General features: G+C 41.3%; 1 protein-coding gene across 2 annotated transcripts in view; it reads right to left on the reverse strand.

Annotated features, from left to right (window-relative positions):
* Positions 1-18,900, reverse strand: part of LOC309685428 (rap1 GTPase-activating protein 1-like) — a gene marked incomplete at both ends in the record, with an annotated part of 39,577 nt that overhangs the window by 1,216 nt on the left and 19,461 nt on the right. For both annotated transcript variants that reach the window (XM_082498311.1, XM_082498310.1), the window contains 8 exons: positions 5,444-5,546; positions 5,632-5,758; positions 10,640-10,756; positions 13,088-13,191; positions 14,451-14,597; positions 16,156-16,290; positions 16,931-17,017; positions 17,233-17,304. In XM_082498311.1, coding sequence (XP_082354437.1) covers positions 5,444-5,546; positions 5,632-5,758; positions 10,640-10,756; positions 13,088-13,191; positions 14,451-14,597; positions 16,156-16,290; positions 16,931-17,017; positions 17,233-17,304 — 892 coding nt within the window. The remainder of the gene's footprint in view (positions 1-5,443; positions 5,547-5,631; positions 5,759-10,639; positions 10,757-13,087; positions 13,192-14,450; positions 14,598-16,155; positions 16,291-16,930; positions 17,018-17,232; positions 17,305-18,900) is intronic.

Genomic DNA, 18,900 nt, shown 5'->3' on the forward strand with positions numbered 1-18,900 from the left:
ATGGAAATAGTTTGAATTAAAAAGTTGGTGTCAGCGTGGAATGTGCTAAGAGGGCAGAAGGAGCGACGAATGACTGATGGCATACCTAGCCACCATTCAGTCACGAAAGTTAAGAAAGCTGTAAAATTCAGCTAATGAGGGATTCCTGCAAGAAGATGGTAAGCCAAGATGTTCTTCACAGGAACATTTTGTTCTTTTTGAACTGTACATGATCATACCAACATTTTCTAGGGGACGGGTAAGATGCAACTGTTTCAGCAGTTTTTCAAAGGTAGACTATCCCCTTTCCCAGTTTCATGATGTAATTTAAAACTGTGAGGTTTAAAAACAAAACTAGTAAATCGCTGCCATTTGTTGCTAAACTGTGGCTTTAAACAACATGAATTTGCAGTACCAAGGTTCTTCTCCATTTTTTATATATCCCAGCTCCAGTAGTTTGAAATTTAATTATGATGTATGTAGGTAGTGACTAACAGACCGAGTAACTGAATAAAAACACATCTAAAAGAACTATGCGTGTGAATAAACATAGAATTGTCATTAAGAAAGTGTTAAGGAGGGTTATAGCTGAATCCTGGCCTTGAGGCTAGGGGGAAAAGCACCTCTGCCTCATGTGATACGCACTGGCATACAAGACAGAAAATAGCAGTTTTGGCCATGGTAATTCTCTATGTCATTATCTAGCTGTGGTAGCATAATGACCATATATTATTTTACTTTATTTAACTTTGGTCTCTCAATCTGAATGGCAAATTGGAGAATCCAAGAATGTGTACATGGGTTTGAAATTGTAGAATCATTCAGTGTAAGATCCAGACTTAGAGTGGGCATCCAAAATGTCTTAGGTTTCTTCATAAAAAATCAATTCAGACTGATTTTACACAGTAGATTGACTGTGGCTGAACAATTATTGTATATCTCACTAAAGGGCAAAACTAAACACCCAGATGCTTCTCTGTGTCCCATGGTGTTTCCTTTGCTTTCAGTTTATCTTAACTCTGGCATTTCTTCAGTTTGTTATGCTTAGTTATGGATAATTACAGTTCTTCCCTGTTGCATAGATTAACCCAAATTATCAATGTTGATTTAAATGTAATTTTGACTAGGTGTCATGGGTTAACCCCAGCTAGAAAATAGGATCACGCAGCCATCCACTTGTGTGCCCCCTCCCCAGTAGGACTGGGAGAAGAGAGAGAAAAAGGAGAAAAAAAATTTTGGGTTGAGATGAAGATAGTTTAATAGAACAGTAAAGGAAGAGAAAATAAAATAATAATAATAATAATAATAATAATAATAATAATAATAATAATAATGATAAAAGATTATACAAAATAAAGTGATGCAAACCAAATTGCTCTCACCACCCAATGATTGATTGCCTAGCCCGTCCTGAACAGCTATTGCGGATCCCTGGGCCCCGGGTAATCCCCATTTATATACTGACCATGATGTCTATGGTATGGAATATTTCTTTGGCCAGCTTGTCCTGTCTATGTTCCCTCTCAACTTCCATGGGAAGCTGAAAAAGTCCTTGACTTAATATAAACATTACTTAGCAACAACTAAAACAACTTGTTATCAACGTTATTCTCATACTAAATCCAAAACATAGCAGCTACTAGGAAGAAAATTAACTCTATCCCAGCTGAAGCCAGGATACTAGGAATATTAACATGTATTGCCACATTTGATCTTTTGGTAATTAGCCTTCTATCAGGACCGGCTGTAGTACATAAATAGAAAACTTTTTAGTATTAGCAAAAATCAAAATAAATATATCATCCCTGTTTTTTTTCTTAATTTCTAGCACAAGAAATTGCTCTTAATCCCAGCTTTTTCTATCTCAAGAACTGTCAGAATTTCTGGAAAATAAAATTTCAAAAACTTCAAAATTCCTATGGACAAAATTTCACTTTGTGCTCAGAAAATGCAGGCTCAACTCTGCTACCTCATGTACCTCACGCTCACACATAACCTTTTAGTTCCTTCCTCTGTACCCCTTCATCTATTACTACAAACATATTCTAAATGGTGTGGATGGTGACATCATCAAGCTTTTTTACTGCAATCAGCAATAACACTCAACTACATCTTTACAGTCTCCTGATTAGGTGAGTCGATTTCAACTAGTCAGAAAAGTATCCACTATGTTTATCTCTTTTAACCATGGCTCTCCTGGCATAAATCAGAAGTCCATATACAAACCTGCATGTTTTTTGGTGTACCTTTATATACTTTAAAAAAAAAAAAATCTCTACACTGAAGATATAAAAGTAGATATGATACCAAAAAAAATAACCACTCCTGCAGGGTACAGCTGTCTTACCACGCCAAGGTACCAAGAAAACACTGTGAAACTTTTGCAGTGTCAGTATCAGATCACTGCCATTGACAATGGAGTGTATAAAACCTAAAAATTACGTTGAACTTTACATCACATCCTCTGTAATGATTATTCCCAGTGATGTATATAGCTGTGGGACAATAAGGAGTCAGCAGATAGGGAAACTATCTAGGAAGAACAGCAGAGGCCACTGGAAAGCATCCCTGCTTCCAATATCCATAGCAAAAGGGGAACAGCTAGGCTGAATAACCTAGCACTCTTCTACTGGAGAGTAGATTGAGTCAGCAGCTTTTCCCCAAGCTGACAAGCTGGGAGCTCAGAGCGAGCTGGGCTTGTACTGTCAACCTAGAAATTGGATCTGGATCTGAACTTTCATTAGCTCAGCTGCAGCTCTAGGATCCAGTGGGATTTTCTCGCAAGAAAAAGAATGCAGGAAGTAAAATGTTACATAAGTGAGTAGAGGAATGTGCCAGTTTAGGCTGGGGTAGAATTTATTTTCTTCATACTAGCTAGTATGGGGCTGTGTTTTGGATTTGTGCTGGAAACAGTGTTGATAAATACAGGGATGTTTTAGTTATTGCTGAGCAGTGCTTAGACAGAGTCAAGGCCTCTTCTGCTCCACGCACCGCCCCGCCAGTGAAGAAGCTGGGAGTGCACAAAAATCTGGGAGGAGACATGGCTGGGACAGCTGACCCCAACTGACCAAAGGGCTATTCCACGCCATATGACGTCATGCTCAGTATATAAAGCTGGGGGAAGAAGAAGGAAGGGGGAGATGTTTGGAGTTAAGGCATTTGTCTTCCCAAGTAACCGTTTCGCATGATGGAGCCCTGCTTTCCTGGAGATGGCTGAACATCTGCCTGCCCATGGGAAGTAGTGAATTAATTCCTTGTTTTGCTTTGCTTGTGTGTGCAGCTTTTGCTCTACCAATTAAACTGCCTTTACCTCAACCCACGGGTTTTCTCACTTTTACTCTTCCAATCCTCTCCCCCATCCCAGCAGGGAGCGAGGGGCTGCGTGGGGCCTAGCTGCCAGCTGGCGCTAAACTGCGAGAAGGGGTAAATGGAGAGTTAGAACCCAAGCCAATAAAATAAAAGCTTATAGTGGATCACTTCCATTGGGTTTTATGTGATGCAGGTAGATGGGAGTGATAAGTGGATTTGTGGAAAGAGCGCACTCAGATTCAACTATGGACCATGTCAGGGGAGGCCCAACAGCACTGTTAAAAACAGCACTTCATTATGTCTGTGCCCAGGAGTGCTCTTGGAGAAATGGAGGGCGAAGGGAAACTGCAGTTACCCTCAAGGTCAAAAGGAATGTGAAATCTTTCACTTGATGACAGTAGACAATTTCTGACACTCAAGTGAAACAAAGTAGTTTGCATTTACACTAATTTTATGCTCCCATTAGTATTTCTCATCACAAGTAAACACAAACTGTTCATTCACTTTTGGCAGGGAACCATCTTTCACACCTGCTCAGTCTCAGTGTAGTGCCACAAAGGCAACAGGAGTGAATAAAGCTCAAACATTTGTGAGGGGAGCTGTGGCCTGCTCAGGATAATCCCAAACCTGTGGAAATGGTAGCCTGGACAATGCCATGGTGATACAGCAAAAATCCTTGCACCGCCAGGCACATAGCAGCTATTGCCTTTTTGAAGGGATCTGGAAATGACACCATAAAGAGACAATTTCATGGTGCTGGACCTCCCTGGCCTTATAGTACCTATTTATCACTTTTTGCTCTGCACGATCAATAGCTGCACTTCTTTTTCCTGTTCTTCCAGAGTTTCAATACCAGCTCCTTGGGTCCTCTTGTGCCTCTAAGTATACAAGCACTCGTGCTGTGAGTTGTTCTGCAGAAGCAGAGAAATCTTACAGAACATCTCACAGAACAGAGGTCTCTGCAGAACATCACGCAGTATCACATCTTTATTCCTGTTGCTGAGATACAGGCAATTTTAAGCAGGGATCTGATGGCCACTCTTGATATCTCAGACAGGGCTGCTGCAGAGATGGAGAGAACCAACTCTGTCTTCAAAGTAAATTGTCTCTACTTTCTGACCTTATAATCCCTTGTAATCTTTTTCAACAATCCCTTTTCACACAATTCCTATAAAGATTTCACTGTTCCTTCCAACCTACTTACTTCCTTGCCATCCACATAATCCCTAGTATCTCTTACCATCTCAACCTGCTGCTATTCCAGAATCTTTTAGCAAAAAATGTCTGTTTTGCCTTCCACTGTTCCTAATGACTTCCCAATCTCAAAAACTTGATATTTTCAATCATACTATCCCAAAACCTTACACAGTCCCTTCAGCCTCATTCTCTAAAACATACTGAAAGGGATTTTTCCATAATTTGCCATAATTTTAACTTTAGGCTGATGGTCAACAAGAAATGCTTCAATCCAAAACAGTTCATTTTAACAAAGTGAAACACAACTGTAAACAGGGTCTGAGATCAGGGCAGCTGATACAACCTCAACAACAGATACTGCAACAGTTGCAGTACTGCTAAGGGACTAAAGAGAACTTGTAGTGACTCGAATCACCTCTGCACTGTGAATGGATCCAAGCTGAATTTCATCAACCACTTCAACTTTAGTCAAGTACTACACTAAGAGCCCAGCCTTGGCAGTCAAAAAGCTCAGTGCAGGTTAGCTACCTGATTACTCATCTTCTCAGGAGCATGCTGTTTCGTTGAGGAAGCACTGCTTCTGTAATTCCCATATCCAAACTATCTAGTTTATAAAAGGGCACTGCATTCAGAAAAGCAACCATTGAGATACATGCTCTCCCTAGAAACACATAAACACATTAATTCTTTGCAAACTACTGCAACTCCTTCTGCAATATACAGCACTATTTATTCACACTACTGAAACACACTTCCTCTTCCCGTTCTCTCCCCATTACCGTTTGCATGCCAGCTTCTCTCCCCATTTCTCTGAGCCTATCATCTACCTATGCTTCTCAAATCTTAAGTACAGCTATACAAAAGATTTTGCCAAACCAATGTGGCTCAACCTCACATATGCTTCTAGAAGCATAAGCAGAAGATTTTTTCTGGTTTTCTTTCTTTCTTTCTTTTTTACCTGGTGAGCTGGAAGTACTGGGTGTGCAGTCACTGTCATCCAGACACATACTCGGAACCATTGAATCCTGTTTTGGAGGGCCCTCAAGAGAGCACATCAGCTCCTGGAGAGGGCAAAGATGACATGTTTTAATAACGCACTTGGTAAAATCAGGGAGGTAGCCTGTTTGTTAGAGATCATACACCCACCCTGTCATTCTCCTCTTCCGTGGATGTTTCATTTTCCCTCAAACCACTACAACAACTGCTTACACTGGATGAAGAATGAGAGAATGGCTGCATCACACAGTATCCTGAAGTCTGACTCCTGAGCAGTCTGTGAAATGCAAGCATTCAACATTATCATGCTTATTGTTACACATAGACTTGCACTTTTTGTGACATAACTTTATTATATAGCAGTCAGAAACAGTCAGAATATTATATATTCATCCACAATTAGATTTTCCACCTAGGAACAGAATTCAGGTGAACTGGCTTGCATTCCTTAATTTCTAGTTGCTGCTTCATTTAGTAGAAACACCATTTCTTGTTTTCATGCTGGATAACTGTATGAAAGGACAAGACTAAATGAATTTTTAAGTCACAGACCTAAGCGTCTTAAAGCAGAGTGAGTCAAACCACCTGCATTTAAGCACTGTTTACCTCTAGACATTCATTAAAGTCAAAGATGCCTTTGTTTTGGAGATCAGATATTTCAGAAGCCTAAATACAACATGATGAGGTGTTAAACTGAGTATTAAGGGAAGGCACTACCCAGCCTAGGCTACCCATTCCCACAGCCACTCTCAACTTACCATGTATGGTCTTATGTGAAATTCCAGATAGTATAAGGGGACTATAAAAGCACATTTTTCATGTCACAGAGTTTATAAACTGTCACCACTGTGTTTCTGGACAGTTGTAACAGGAGTCAGGAAAGCATATAGACATTTGCCAGTATGATAGAAGAGTTAACTAAGAAAGTTTAAGGAAGCAATGAGGAGTTAGAAAAAACTACTGAGATCTGCATTATTTTAGGATGTCTCCATGCCAAACTATTCAGATCAAGTGCCAAGCTCTTACACAGACAGGTCAGAACCCTCCTCTTGCTTACAGATAGGAACATATCAAGGTCAGGATACCCAACCTGGTGATTTTGCATATGCCCTGTTGCCAGTAGACTGGCTCCTCCTGTAGGTCCATCCCACTAGACATTTAGCTCCCACAGGGTCATTACAAAAGGAACGTTCAAAGCAAACTGAATTGGATTACTTGACCACCACTCTCTCAAATGTGATGGACACTGAGGTAGCCTGGTGTGTATTTCATTCAGTCAAGAAAGATCCTTAAGGTCAGGTTCTCCCAGCTCAGAATTTGGGATCCACTCCTTGAAGTCATCTAGGAGAAAGAGCAGTCCTTGAGGCTGATAAGCTTATGTGGTGGAAGGTACACTGTGCATGTAAGCCTCACATTCACGGTGAAATACTCACTGCATGCACAAGAGACCAGCCAATAAGAGAGAGATGAAGTGCTTAAAAATGTTTAAGAAACCCAAAAAGCTATGAGAGGCAAGAAAGATAAGACACCTTTAACATACTAAATATATTTATTCCTTCAGAAACACTGCAAAATGTGGCCAGTCTTGACCTACAAGCAGTAATGAAACCTGAAGTCCCAGGCATATTACATGCCAGCATGCAACAGGGAGAACAGTAAAGACGGGGCCAATGTAGGCCAAAGATATTTCCTCAGGAGATAAGGAAATATATTTTGGAGGAAATGAAGGCCAATATGTTTCTCCCTTGGCAGAGCAAATCAATAACATGAATTTAAGTGAGCTGGGACCTAGATTTCCACAAAGCATCTCCTTCTCAGCATCCTCATTCTCTGCACTGCGCTTCCTGACCTATGTCTTCCGAAGGCACTAGAGACAGAGGTGGAAAGATGTTCTTCTGCTCTTGCCTTCTGTGGGCCAAGTTGTTCTCTTCTCGCTCATCTGAGGGGAGGGGAAGAGAAGGAGAGGCACTTCAAGGTGGCCTCCTTCCCCCATCATTAGTAGGGGCTGGTGCAGTGGCTGCTGACTGGGCAATGGGAAGGGCATATAGCCAAAATGCTCCAATAGGAGCTATCTGTCCATCTCCCTTTCCCAGGGTTTCTGCTCCAGGAACTGCCAGTGGAGCGTTACTTGGTGCCACTTGGTCTCTCCACAGTCCTTGAGGTCCTCTAAGTAAGTTCATGCTCCTCTTAGCCAGGACTCTCATTTCACCCCAAAAGTCTTGTCAGTATCTTCAGTGAGGTAACCAATGGCTGAGTAGCATCCGGTCCACTCCTGATTGGCTTGATGTCCCCACTCAGATGTGTCTGAGGAGGGAAAACACAGACACAAAAAACCCATGTACTTTTCCTAGGATTTGGACATACACAGTACAGTGCTTGATTTTTCAGATGCAACCCAGAAAGCCGTCTGATCTCAAGGAGTTTCGCTACCTGGTTACTTAGGCTGGGTTCATTCTTTTGAGTCTGTCCCTTGGGAAGAAGGATTATTTGAAGGCTACCTGGACAGTGGAGCAGAAAAACTAAGGAGAATTGTCCCTGTATGTGGGAGAGAAGACACTGTTAGCCCAAGTGAACAACACGTTTTCATGGGCTGCAGGCTGATCAATGCAGAAGGGTGTGTTGGAAATCAGCATGCGAGGACAGAAAGTAAGTGCTGGTTTGTCTTTACTGTAAAAGAATTAATCTATTATTCATGTGTTCCTTTTGCATTTATTTCCAAGTTGGTTTTAGTAGAACGTAGATGAAGAGTTTGATCATTCAAGCCTAGAATCTGAAACGATTATTTAAGACAGGCAGCAACATGCTGGACATTTTTGCAATAGAGAAATTTCCTGTGACACTACTCCCTGGAGAAAACCAGGAGTGGATTACTGACATACTACCAGGCATAACATTTTAAATATGGGCTGCATAAATTACTCTAGAACTAGCTGAAACTCTTTCTGCATTAGAAATATGCCTATATCATGTTCCCGATTTGTGATTCCACAATTAATGAACAATATATAGACTATTTCAGTAGAACTTCAGTAAAACTGTCTCTGAGACAGACTGTTCAAACTATGCTCCTAGACTGTTCCTGCGATACTATGTTATTACTGTCCTGGTGAAAATGGTGTGCTTTACATGGTGGAATTACATGTCCTTGATTGTCTGTCCCAGATACGATGCACAAGGTATGGCTGCATGTGGGCTGGTCCCTAACTCTGAAACCGCAACTCTAATTCTGGCTAATCACCAGTTGTGCACAACTCTATGCTACATCCCGCCTCGTAAACAAACTGTCCAGGAATGGGCTAAACCACCACAACAGCAAAAAGTTTTCTGGTGATCGTACTTGTAGTTTTGAGTCCATGGCTGGAAATAGATGCATAGAGAGAATCCTAGGGACAGAAGTAGACAGACTGCCAAATCACACAGGTCACATCTCATGTGCATACATGATATTCATGCAAGTATTGTTAGTGAAATCCCATGCTATGTTTGCTCTCTGAAAGCATGTGATAGCAATTTGAAACAGACATTGCAGCTGGCTCCCTCCCCAGCTGATGGATGGACAATGAGGGTTGGGAAGCGGGGGAAGCCGCAATCAAATGCGGAAATCGGGAACAGATGTCAAGAAAGCTTCAGCATTTTTTTCCAGGACACGCACACATTCTACAGTAGGGAAACCAGGCCTAGCCAAGTTATGAGATGTTTTCTTAGTAGGCAGAATTCTTGCTGATTATGCAAGGTTACTTCACCTACCTAATCAGAGCAAGAGTCCCTCACATGCGTCTAGCCAGGCACTTCTAGTTCACTAACAAGGTCCCAGGCAGGATGAGGAAGAGGAGGTGGAATGGTGTGGAAATACTGGAAGATGGGGGTTGCTGACCAATCAGCAGTTCCATGTCCTGCATTCTCTCTTGCCCTTGGCTGCCAGGGCTAGCATCTTAAATGGTCTGTATCTCCTAGCTGCGCTCCCATCCTCCTCCCTACCAAAATTTTTGGACACCCACCCAACCCAAACACTAGTATCACAAAAACATACTTACCAAAACTTGCCCCTTGGCTGTGACAAAATTCCGGGCAGTCCTACAGCATACAATTGGGTAGCTGAACCACTGCAGATAGTTACCAGCCTGTAATTCTTGGGGAGCGTTGGTTCTAGTTGGAAGGAAGACCCTTCCTTGTCAGACCTGGCACCTGCAGCAACTACAACCATAGAGGCCTGGCTCTTCTGAAACTTTCTTAGATCAGCCCCAGGCCTAAGAAAGGGACATGCCCTACTACAAAGTGCTCAGTGCCCTTTTTGCCACAGGTCTCATCCAAGCTCTCATGAAAAAAAAAAAATCAGGCATGGCAAGCTGTTCCAGATTCCAGAAAGTCAGCAGCAGTCTTGGATTTAGAGACAGGCTGCTCTGGAGTCTTGGAAATGCAAATGTGTGGTTTCCATGAAGCCCTAAATTATCCTAGATAGGATCACATCCCAGCATAATACAGCTTAGCAAGAGCAAAGATGCACTACCGGGAAAGTGCATTTCTCCATTTTTTGACCATCAGAAACTAGAGAACTATTTTGCAGACTACAGCATGAAGTGTTTTGCAGGAGAACACTGGGTGTGGTATGGTGTGCTTTAGCAATGAAAGATGGGTACAACACATGAGACCCTGATGTAACACCTGCTGTAACACTTTGAGGACTGAAGACAGGCTAGCTTGGGCTGGTTGGGAGCAGCAGCATGAATCCTGCTTAAAGGGGCAGAACTTGAGTACAACCCAACGTCCCAACATACCCTTGTCCAAGCTTCTCCATGAAGCTCCAAAATCCCTCCAGAGCAAACTATAGAGGAAACATACACATGAGTAAGCATGAATAATTGGACAGCTAGGGTTTTGTGTATCCTGCTGGATGCAAGCTAATATTACAGTAAAGATATAGCCCAAATCACCTTTAAGTGGTCCAATCTTTCTTCACTGACTGCTTAAGAAAGCTGAGTTCCTTACTTACATGGTCTGAATTACTGTGCCATGGCCAGACACCTAACTTTTAAGATGCTGCAATGCCTGATGTGGACAATCTCAGTAAAGCCTCCGACAGAGCAAGACATGCATCACACATAAGCCAATACCAGACACAGTGAGCATCTTTCAAATATTTAAATTATTTCCAACTCACTTGTTCTTCCTGCTGGGGAACTCTGGGGAGCTGGGACTGGATGATCTCTCAGACTTCAAGTCAAAGAAAGTTCCTGGACTGTCCAGCACCTTCTGTATCCTCTCTGCAGCGTCTCTGCTGGGACAAAAGAGAAACCAGATATACCCCAGGGCCAGAGTTAAGCACTATCTATTCTAACACTTCCTTATAAGCCACAATGTAAAGATGGATCTTTCCTACACACATGAAAGGGAAGAAAACACAGTTGTGTTGAAAAGGGCAGGCTCCTTAGACATGACCTGTTTATGGCAATATCTTAGAAATGGCCAACTTTCAGCTTCTTTTGAATTCACATAAAAGCCAAAATTAATTTCAGTATTCTCCTTTAATTCTTCAACGTTTTCTTCTACTATCCCCATTTCATTGGGTTTAAGAAGCTTTAGGATTGATTCGAGAGCTTATATATTTATTGCATAAAGAAAAAGGATTCAGCAAATTTCCCTGTTTCAGGATGGTTACAATAGTTTTATTGCTACTGGTACTTGTCAAGATATTTCTGAAGAAAGCTGTCCGTGTGAGTAACTGAAAAGTGGGGTACGTTTAATTAAGGATTGGAAACATCAGGTTTTTGTTGGGTTTTTTTTTGTGGCTTCAGTGATGGAGTTCACAAAGTTCCTCCGCTGCTCTCTTAGTTAGTTGATCCTACCTGTACTCCTCACATCACAGTTCCTCGTGCCCTCACCTATGCTAATACAACTGTTGTGAGACTGGAAACGATCCAGACAAAAAACAATCCTAAACAACCCTGAAACTCCTATGACACATGAACAAGCGGGATGGACTGGGTCAGTTCTGTCACCAAAGCCTGCATATCACAGATTCAGGGTGTCACACATGACATGTTGACCTTGCTGTTGCCAGACAGAGCACCTGCTCCAGCCTCCTCCACTCTTGCTGAGTGTACTTTCCATCAGTCCTGGTACCCATCAGACTTCTCCACAAGCCAGTTCACAGCAGAACCTGGCAGATAATTAATCCAATGAAAGAAAGTTGATATTTTTGCTGTTAGATTAATGGGCTGAATCAGTTCCATGAAGGGTCCACTAAGCACCTGAGCCATCACAAGGAATGGGAGAGGATTGGGTAGCTGAAAGAGACACTGGGAGAGGGAAAGTATGATACCTTCTTTTCAGCAGCAATGAACTGTTAGACCAGTTGCTAGTGAAACTGCACCTTCAAGAATCACCCAAAAAGTCTTTCACAAAACACAAGATAAGGCTCACTGTTCCTCATATTTAAGATTACAAATAAGAAAAAGGAAAGCTAAGTAAACACAATAGCTTACCAATCCCTTCCTAGCAAAGAGCAAGGGAAAAAAGACAATAAATCCAGGTTTTTTCCTTGTAGAAAACTTTTACAGATCTTTTAAGGGGATAGTGAAGGATGTTGTATGCAAAGTAATGGATTGAAGGGCACAGCTGCATAAGGTACAAAACTATTTAAAGTAGCGAGGAGCTGTGAGTACTGTCTTAGCTTAGATTGTTACAGGGAAGTTGTCTCAGAAGATTTTATTTTTCCCAAAGAAACTTCTATAATATTTTTACTCATATTGGGTCATAGGCACCTCATTAAGGAAAGGTCCAAGAGAATAACTTGAAAGAAAGGAAAATGCAGTAATTCTTCCTGTTGTGAAATCACTAGCTTTTCCCCTTTTACACTGAACCTTTAAGCTGTTCCCTGGACTTACTGCAACTGGGAAAAATGTGTGTTAGATGCACAGCACTCGTGACTTTTGAGACTGTATAATCTTAAAAAGATGTCTCAGCTAGAGCTGAGACAAATTTATTGATTTAACTAAATGATCACTTGTGACCAGTAGAAAACTTTTGAATGGTTATAATTCTGTCAAATATGCCAATTCACTCCTTAAACCTGTATGTTACCCCTTAATTACAATTATTTCTCAGACCATCCAACTTAAATTTTGATGTAAAGCTTTTTTTAAAAAAATCCCTATTTTAAGATATCAGAAGTTTTGTCTATTTGAACTTTTTAACATGAAAACAAACAAACAATCAAGTACCAAATTCCCCCTTCCCAAGTAAAAGCCTTTCATCTGACACTTATCTAAAAGTGGCAAATACAGACCAGGAGAACCAAGAGTCCTGGATCAAACTGCACAATGTTTAAGAGCAATTTTACCATGTTCCTCCACCCATCTCCTCCCTTCCTCCTCAAATGTTGATTCTCCCCGTTTCCAAATGTCCTTTTTTATTTTGTTTGTTTCTGTCATTTGTCCATTTCTCCATCATCCTATAACTGGGCTTTTCTTTCCATTCCAACCATTTCCATTTCAGTTCTCATTCTTGTCAATTCCCTTTCTGTCCTTATATAAGCCTTTCTACCTCCTTTTTCTCATCTCCTCCTGTTGTTTTTTCTCTCTTTGTCTCACCTTTCCACAGCTCATACCTCTTTTCCTCCTGTATGTTCTCAATGCCAATGGCACTACTCCGTCGCCCATGGAAGCGGCTGGCTCGAGTACGTGATGGGCTCCTACCAGGCAAGGCAAAAGACTAGAAAAAAGGAAAGTGTGACAGAAAGGAGGGAAGGGAACAAGACAGGAAAAACTGGAGAACTGAAAGCATGGGAGAGGGAGTTTGTGATGTGGATCCAGATCCTCTTCTTTACTCTGCAATACAATAGCACAGCCCAGCTCCACCGGTGCAAGGAGGAGTACTTTCTGTCAGAAAAGTACTTTCTTCTCAGAAAGAGAAGCTAGGGCTTACAAAGGTGGTATGAGAAAGAGATATAGAAACAAAGGCAGAACAAGATACACAGCTAGTATACAGAGAAAGAGGCTCAGGAAGGGAGGTATCCCCATATGATGAGAGATGGAGAGGCAGAATCGGAAAGGCGGAGAAAGCTAGAAGTTAAAGGAGAGAAGGAGGCAGCAAACCCAAGTCATTACTATTCTGTGACTTTGTTGTGCTGACGTAAAGAATGCATACAACTGAGTAAACTGTTACCAAGAAATTTCCACACTGAAAGGCACCTTCTTGGCTTACTCAGAGATGTTTGGGTTTTTTTTCTAGTTTGCCTGTATTGACATCGCTAGTGCAGAAACCACAATAAGCTGGATGCACTTTGGCCAACATAACCATATTGCCACTGCCAGAAACATGGATCCTTTTCTGGAAACATTTGTCACATTTGTTATGCTCACATTGATCACGTATGTTTAGTATCCATAGCAAATAAGAAAGGCTTTGATAGTGACTAAAAATACTCACTCTTTTTCTCACCCCAAACTATTAATTCTGCTGTTTGTACCCAACAGGCAAATTCTATTTACAGCAAAACAGCACCTTGAATAAACACTGTGCACCTGTTTATATTACAGAAAAGAATCTGACTGGTGAAACTGAAGAAATGGAACAGATCTAGTGTCCTTATTTTCTCAGCTCTTGCCATATGACAATACTGTACCACTCTGGTCAAACCACAGTGCATGCATTTTTTTTAAGGTATGGCAACGTACAAGATCTAATCCAGGATAGCAGAGATAGATGTCTGATATAGAATCATGTCTGGCTTTCTTCTCCCAGTCTGCGTCAATCTCAGCTCTAGTTTACAGATGAACTGGGGCTAGAGATAGGCACAGACACAACCGACTGCAACACGTGCTGTCACCACTTGTGAAACGGGATGATACAACAAAATGAGATTCACAGAAGGACAAGAGGACAAACCAATAGGGAAAGATAAATAGAATGTATGGGTGGGTCACAAAGGTATGCCGGGTCTCTCCTTACAGCCCACCCGAATACCTTACCGCAGCAATGGCCTTAGGGCCCTCGGCGACACTCTGGCTGAGGGCAAGGCCAGCTGTAGCTGGGCGGCTGGGCAGGGTGGCTGGCTGCTGCTTTCTCATGGATATCCCCATGGTATCCAGGCTCTGGCTGCGGCCTCTGATCACCCGCTGAACAGAAGGGAGGCAGGGAAACAGACAAACATGGATACACATATAGACATGCACACGGTAGGGCAGCATGAAAAGCACCACAGATTGGGTGGAAAGTTGTGACAGATCAACACCAGAACCACAGAAATCCTAAACTCCTAGAATCTAAGATGCTGCCTTCTAGGAGGCATCTTCTTAGATACTACCCATTTTTGGTCCTAGACAACTCATGAAGCCCACTGCCGGGGAAGAATTCTTCCTCAATTATATTCTCTACTTTCACCTCCCTTATCCTGTTGCAATAAATAGATTCCCTACCAGTATTGCAGCATACTGGATAAGACAGCATCATCCGGAGCAGTCCTACCCAGTACAGGCTACAAAATATAAAATCAAACTCCTGTTCAAGACCATAAGGTTCAGTCTTGCATGAACTTGAGTGCTGGTTCCAAGGGGAAAGCAGCCATATCAAAATTTGCAGCATTTGAAAAAGCCATTTTCTGAGTTTACTTAGCCTTTTACAAAGGTCGTCTGTGTACATGACATGCAAATCACAGCATGTGATGGAAGTTAGAAAAGGACATTTTGGGATAATTAGCGTAAGACATGAATGGGCATGAAATTCCTGGTTCACAGCAAAGGCAGGGTAGACTGATTGTATGTAAAAATACACTTCACCAAAGCACCCTAGCTCTGACCAAAGCTACGCATATAGCTACCAAACCTACGCATATAGCTACCAAACCTATATGTGAATGGATTAGTTTCACAGCCCTTAACGACTCTAACCAGCCCACCATACAAAGCAGGTGGAGGTCATCTGAAAAAAATGCTATTTATAATACATGTCTATGTCCAGACAGGTAACTTATACAGAAGAAGTGGTGAGGTAATTCCCACAAAAGTGGGAAAGGGGAAGTAGATAGGAAAGCGATATAAGATTCTCTCAATATAATCAATTCAAAACTCAGTTTGCCTGTTCACACAAAAAAAAACTTTGCTTTCTTATATCTTCTTTATCACTTTTAAAAGTAAGTTCTGTTACCTGATCCTGATCTATTAAAAAAAAAAAAAGTGTCATCTACTCTGAACAAAGGTAAATTAACTCTGGTAAGTAAAGCATCACAGTTTTTCTGGATAGTACACTCACAGATATGTTAGAAACTTGCAGTGGCTCTTGCAACTCTTTCATCTATAATGAAAATGAATTGGAAGAGATCTGCTGCAGGAAATGAAAGCTGTTTGCAAACACTCGCTCCTTTTTCTGTAAGTCATGGAGTGAAACCCCATCTGACACTAGACACCAGCATGAAGCATGAAGAGTTCTCAGGGACAGTATGGAATTCCACCCTAGACCATGCTGTAGCTCTGTTGAAAGGAGCACAGGAAGGGGAAAAAAAATATTTTCTTGAGAGATATAGATGCTCTAAAGAAAGACTGCTGGATAAAAGGACATTTTTTCCTGTCTCACCCTAAGCACAGCTGATCAGCAGGGTCAATATTCCTTGGAGGGACACACAATGAACATGAGAAAAGCGTAAGCAACTGGGTAAGGAATCAGTCCACTATGGCTCACCTTGAAATTCTCGAGGAAGCCCCCACTGCCATTCTCTATCTTGTCATCCTCCCCTATGGGCAATCCCATCATACTGCGGCTGCGAAGCTGCAGCTCCTCAAAAAGGCTCTCCAAAAGGGCACTCCTGGTTCTTTCCTGCATCAATATCGGGAATGAAAAAACAGCTATTATTGGAAATGGAGGGATTCTTTTCCCCCTGTTTTTGCATCATCCTTAAAAAAAAACACCATGAAAATTAATTTAAACAGTGTGAAGTGGTTTTAGCTGTAGAGTTGTGGAATATATTACAGTATCATCCAGCCCCTTTAAACTCTTTCTAAAGCAAGTCATAAAGGACATCAGTACTTTTTTTACAGGTGATAAAACAGAGGCATGGATTGAGGGAATTTTTTTTCTAGACCAGACAAGCAGCAGAGTCTGGAACAGAATTTTGGTACCTTGAACAAAAATCAGTGATACCAGTACACATCCTGTAGCACAATAATGATGTTTCAGCTAATATAGAATTTCTTCCAGCAAAATGTATGCATCATGTTCCCATTCTTACTTGAGGATTAGATCTTTACATTAGAATGTACCTGTTCATATTCTATCACACCTGCTGTGAAATAGAAAGGAAGCATCACATAGCTGAGTATAATCACATTTCATTCTCCTTTTTTAAGCAACACAAAACTAGAAGTAGAAGAAAGTAAAAAATTATATTGTATTTTCCTAATCTGGCAATAATACAGTTTCATAGTTTTTAATGGAAGCAATCAGGTAATAGACCCACCTCTAATTTAGCAAATTTCTCAGCTCGATAGCAGCTGTACTCAGCATTGATGAGCTTGGCCAGGAGGAATTCACGAAACTCTGCACTCTATAAGACAAGATGAAGACTAGACTGGAGATGAAAACAGTAACAAAAAATTCATAGGAGAAAAGCTCTGCCTTACTACTCTTTAGACCTCCAAAGTTTCCTAGCCAGACTGACGATACTGGGTCAGAACACAGGGGTGTGTACCAGACCCCCTTGACATCTAACGCTGGAATAAAGTATTAACTTTTTTAACTCACTAACCCAGAGAAACAAACCTTTCTAAATATGGCTGGATTTGGCAGAGGGGGTCCAAAGAAGGGGACATCATCTCGGGCTGTGACTGAAACCTGAAACAATATAAGTGGAAAAAAATAAGTATTATAACACAAGTGAGACTACCAAAGCCTTCAAACTACTATGATATATCTGATCCCTCCTGAATCATTTACATATCCAAAAGAGATCTAATGTGCCGTCCCATGCATCCGTTTCTGTACTTAGTGAATGGATGTGCTGATTTATCTCCCAGAAATTCAGTCAGCTGTGTGCACGCACACTAAGAGCAACAAAAATCAATTGAACCAATTGCTTTTTTAAAAAAATATTTTCATAAATATTTAAACAATAACCACTGTATTTAGAACAAAAAAAAAATAAGATGCTTCTATTCAGCCTGCAAGATTTACCTCCACTAGAAGAACCTGTGTCAATATGGGTGTACTGACCTATTTTCTTGACAGAGAATACTCAGTGGAGATAAATTGCACACTAAGCATCTCAGTGACACTGCCTCTCTGAGTCACATGCGGTAAGCACATAAATGCACTTTTGCAGTAAGAAATAAGGAAATCCATGGGTTTGGGTTAGGTGTGGGGGTTTTTTGTCGGTTTGTTTTGTTTTTCTTTTTACATGCTCATACCTGACATACTAATGCCAAAAAAAGTAACTGTATGCAGTCCAGTTTTTACATACTGTCACTTGGCTCTTCACAGCACTTACCTATAATTATATGCAGCTATCTTACCAGATACGGACAGCGCTTAAGAATATTTCACAGGTTGGGGTGGGTTTTTTGGTCATCTTTGAGATGGAACAATACCATTATTTGCCATTTCATACAACAGGGAACAGTGTCAGAACAACTTACATAAACTGCCTTAAAATAACACTCCAGTGTAAATGACAGGCATGAGTTTAATGAGAGGAAGAAGGAAAGACGCCCTCCATTTAATTCAGATTTCTCACATTGTAGGCCAGCTTCCCTAATTACGAGGCCTCCTTCTTCCTCCTAATAGATATCTACCAGGTACAATCCCGCTTTGCATTCTTATTTTCTGATTACAAAAATTGATTCAAAGAAATAATTGCCATTAATATTCCAATTTAACCACTAGGCACTAAAGCTTAAGTAAATGGAACAAAGGATAGAAAAAAATCTTCCCAAACTGCAGTCTCTTCAGTACTAGAATGCTTTCAAGGCAGAATGAGTTAAAACCGCTTTAGAAAAGCCTTTACAGAACACTTTGCATTGGCTCTAGGGTCCTGACTGGGACTATTTCTTTTTCATGAAATGATACAACCAGCTCTATTACACTGACAAAAACAATGCCATTGCAGAGAGGCAAAGATGAAAACAACAGCAGGAAGAGACAAGACAAATGGCAAGCTTCCCCAGCTCTTTCTCTTGTCATTAAAAATTCCAGTGAATTCCTGTGCCCTACAGAACAGAGAACGAGAGGAGAAGTAGAACCCCATGCCACTGATCAACATGAGGCTCTCTTATCACTACAGACCTGGCTGCCCATAGCATAGGGAACAACAGAAGGTGGTCGTTCCACCCCCAGCACTCTCTTTGGTGGGAGAGGAGATGGGGATCCTGTCCTAATTCTGATGTTCTTGGTGTTCTTGTAGACCTCCAAGGCCTAAGGACTCATCATCACCAA

The sequence above is a fragment of the Vanellus vanellus genome (genome assembly GCF_965231255.1).
Source record: "Vanellus vanellus genome assembly, chromosome: 1".
Lineage (NCBI taxonomy): Eukaryota > Metazoa > Chordata > Aves > Charadriiformes > Charadriidae > Vanellus > Vanellus vanellus.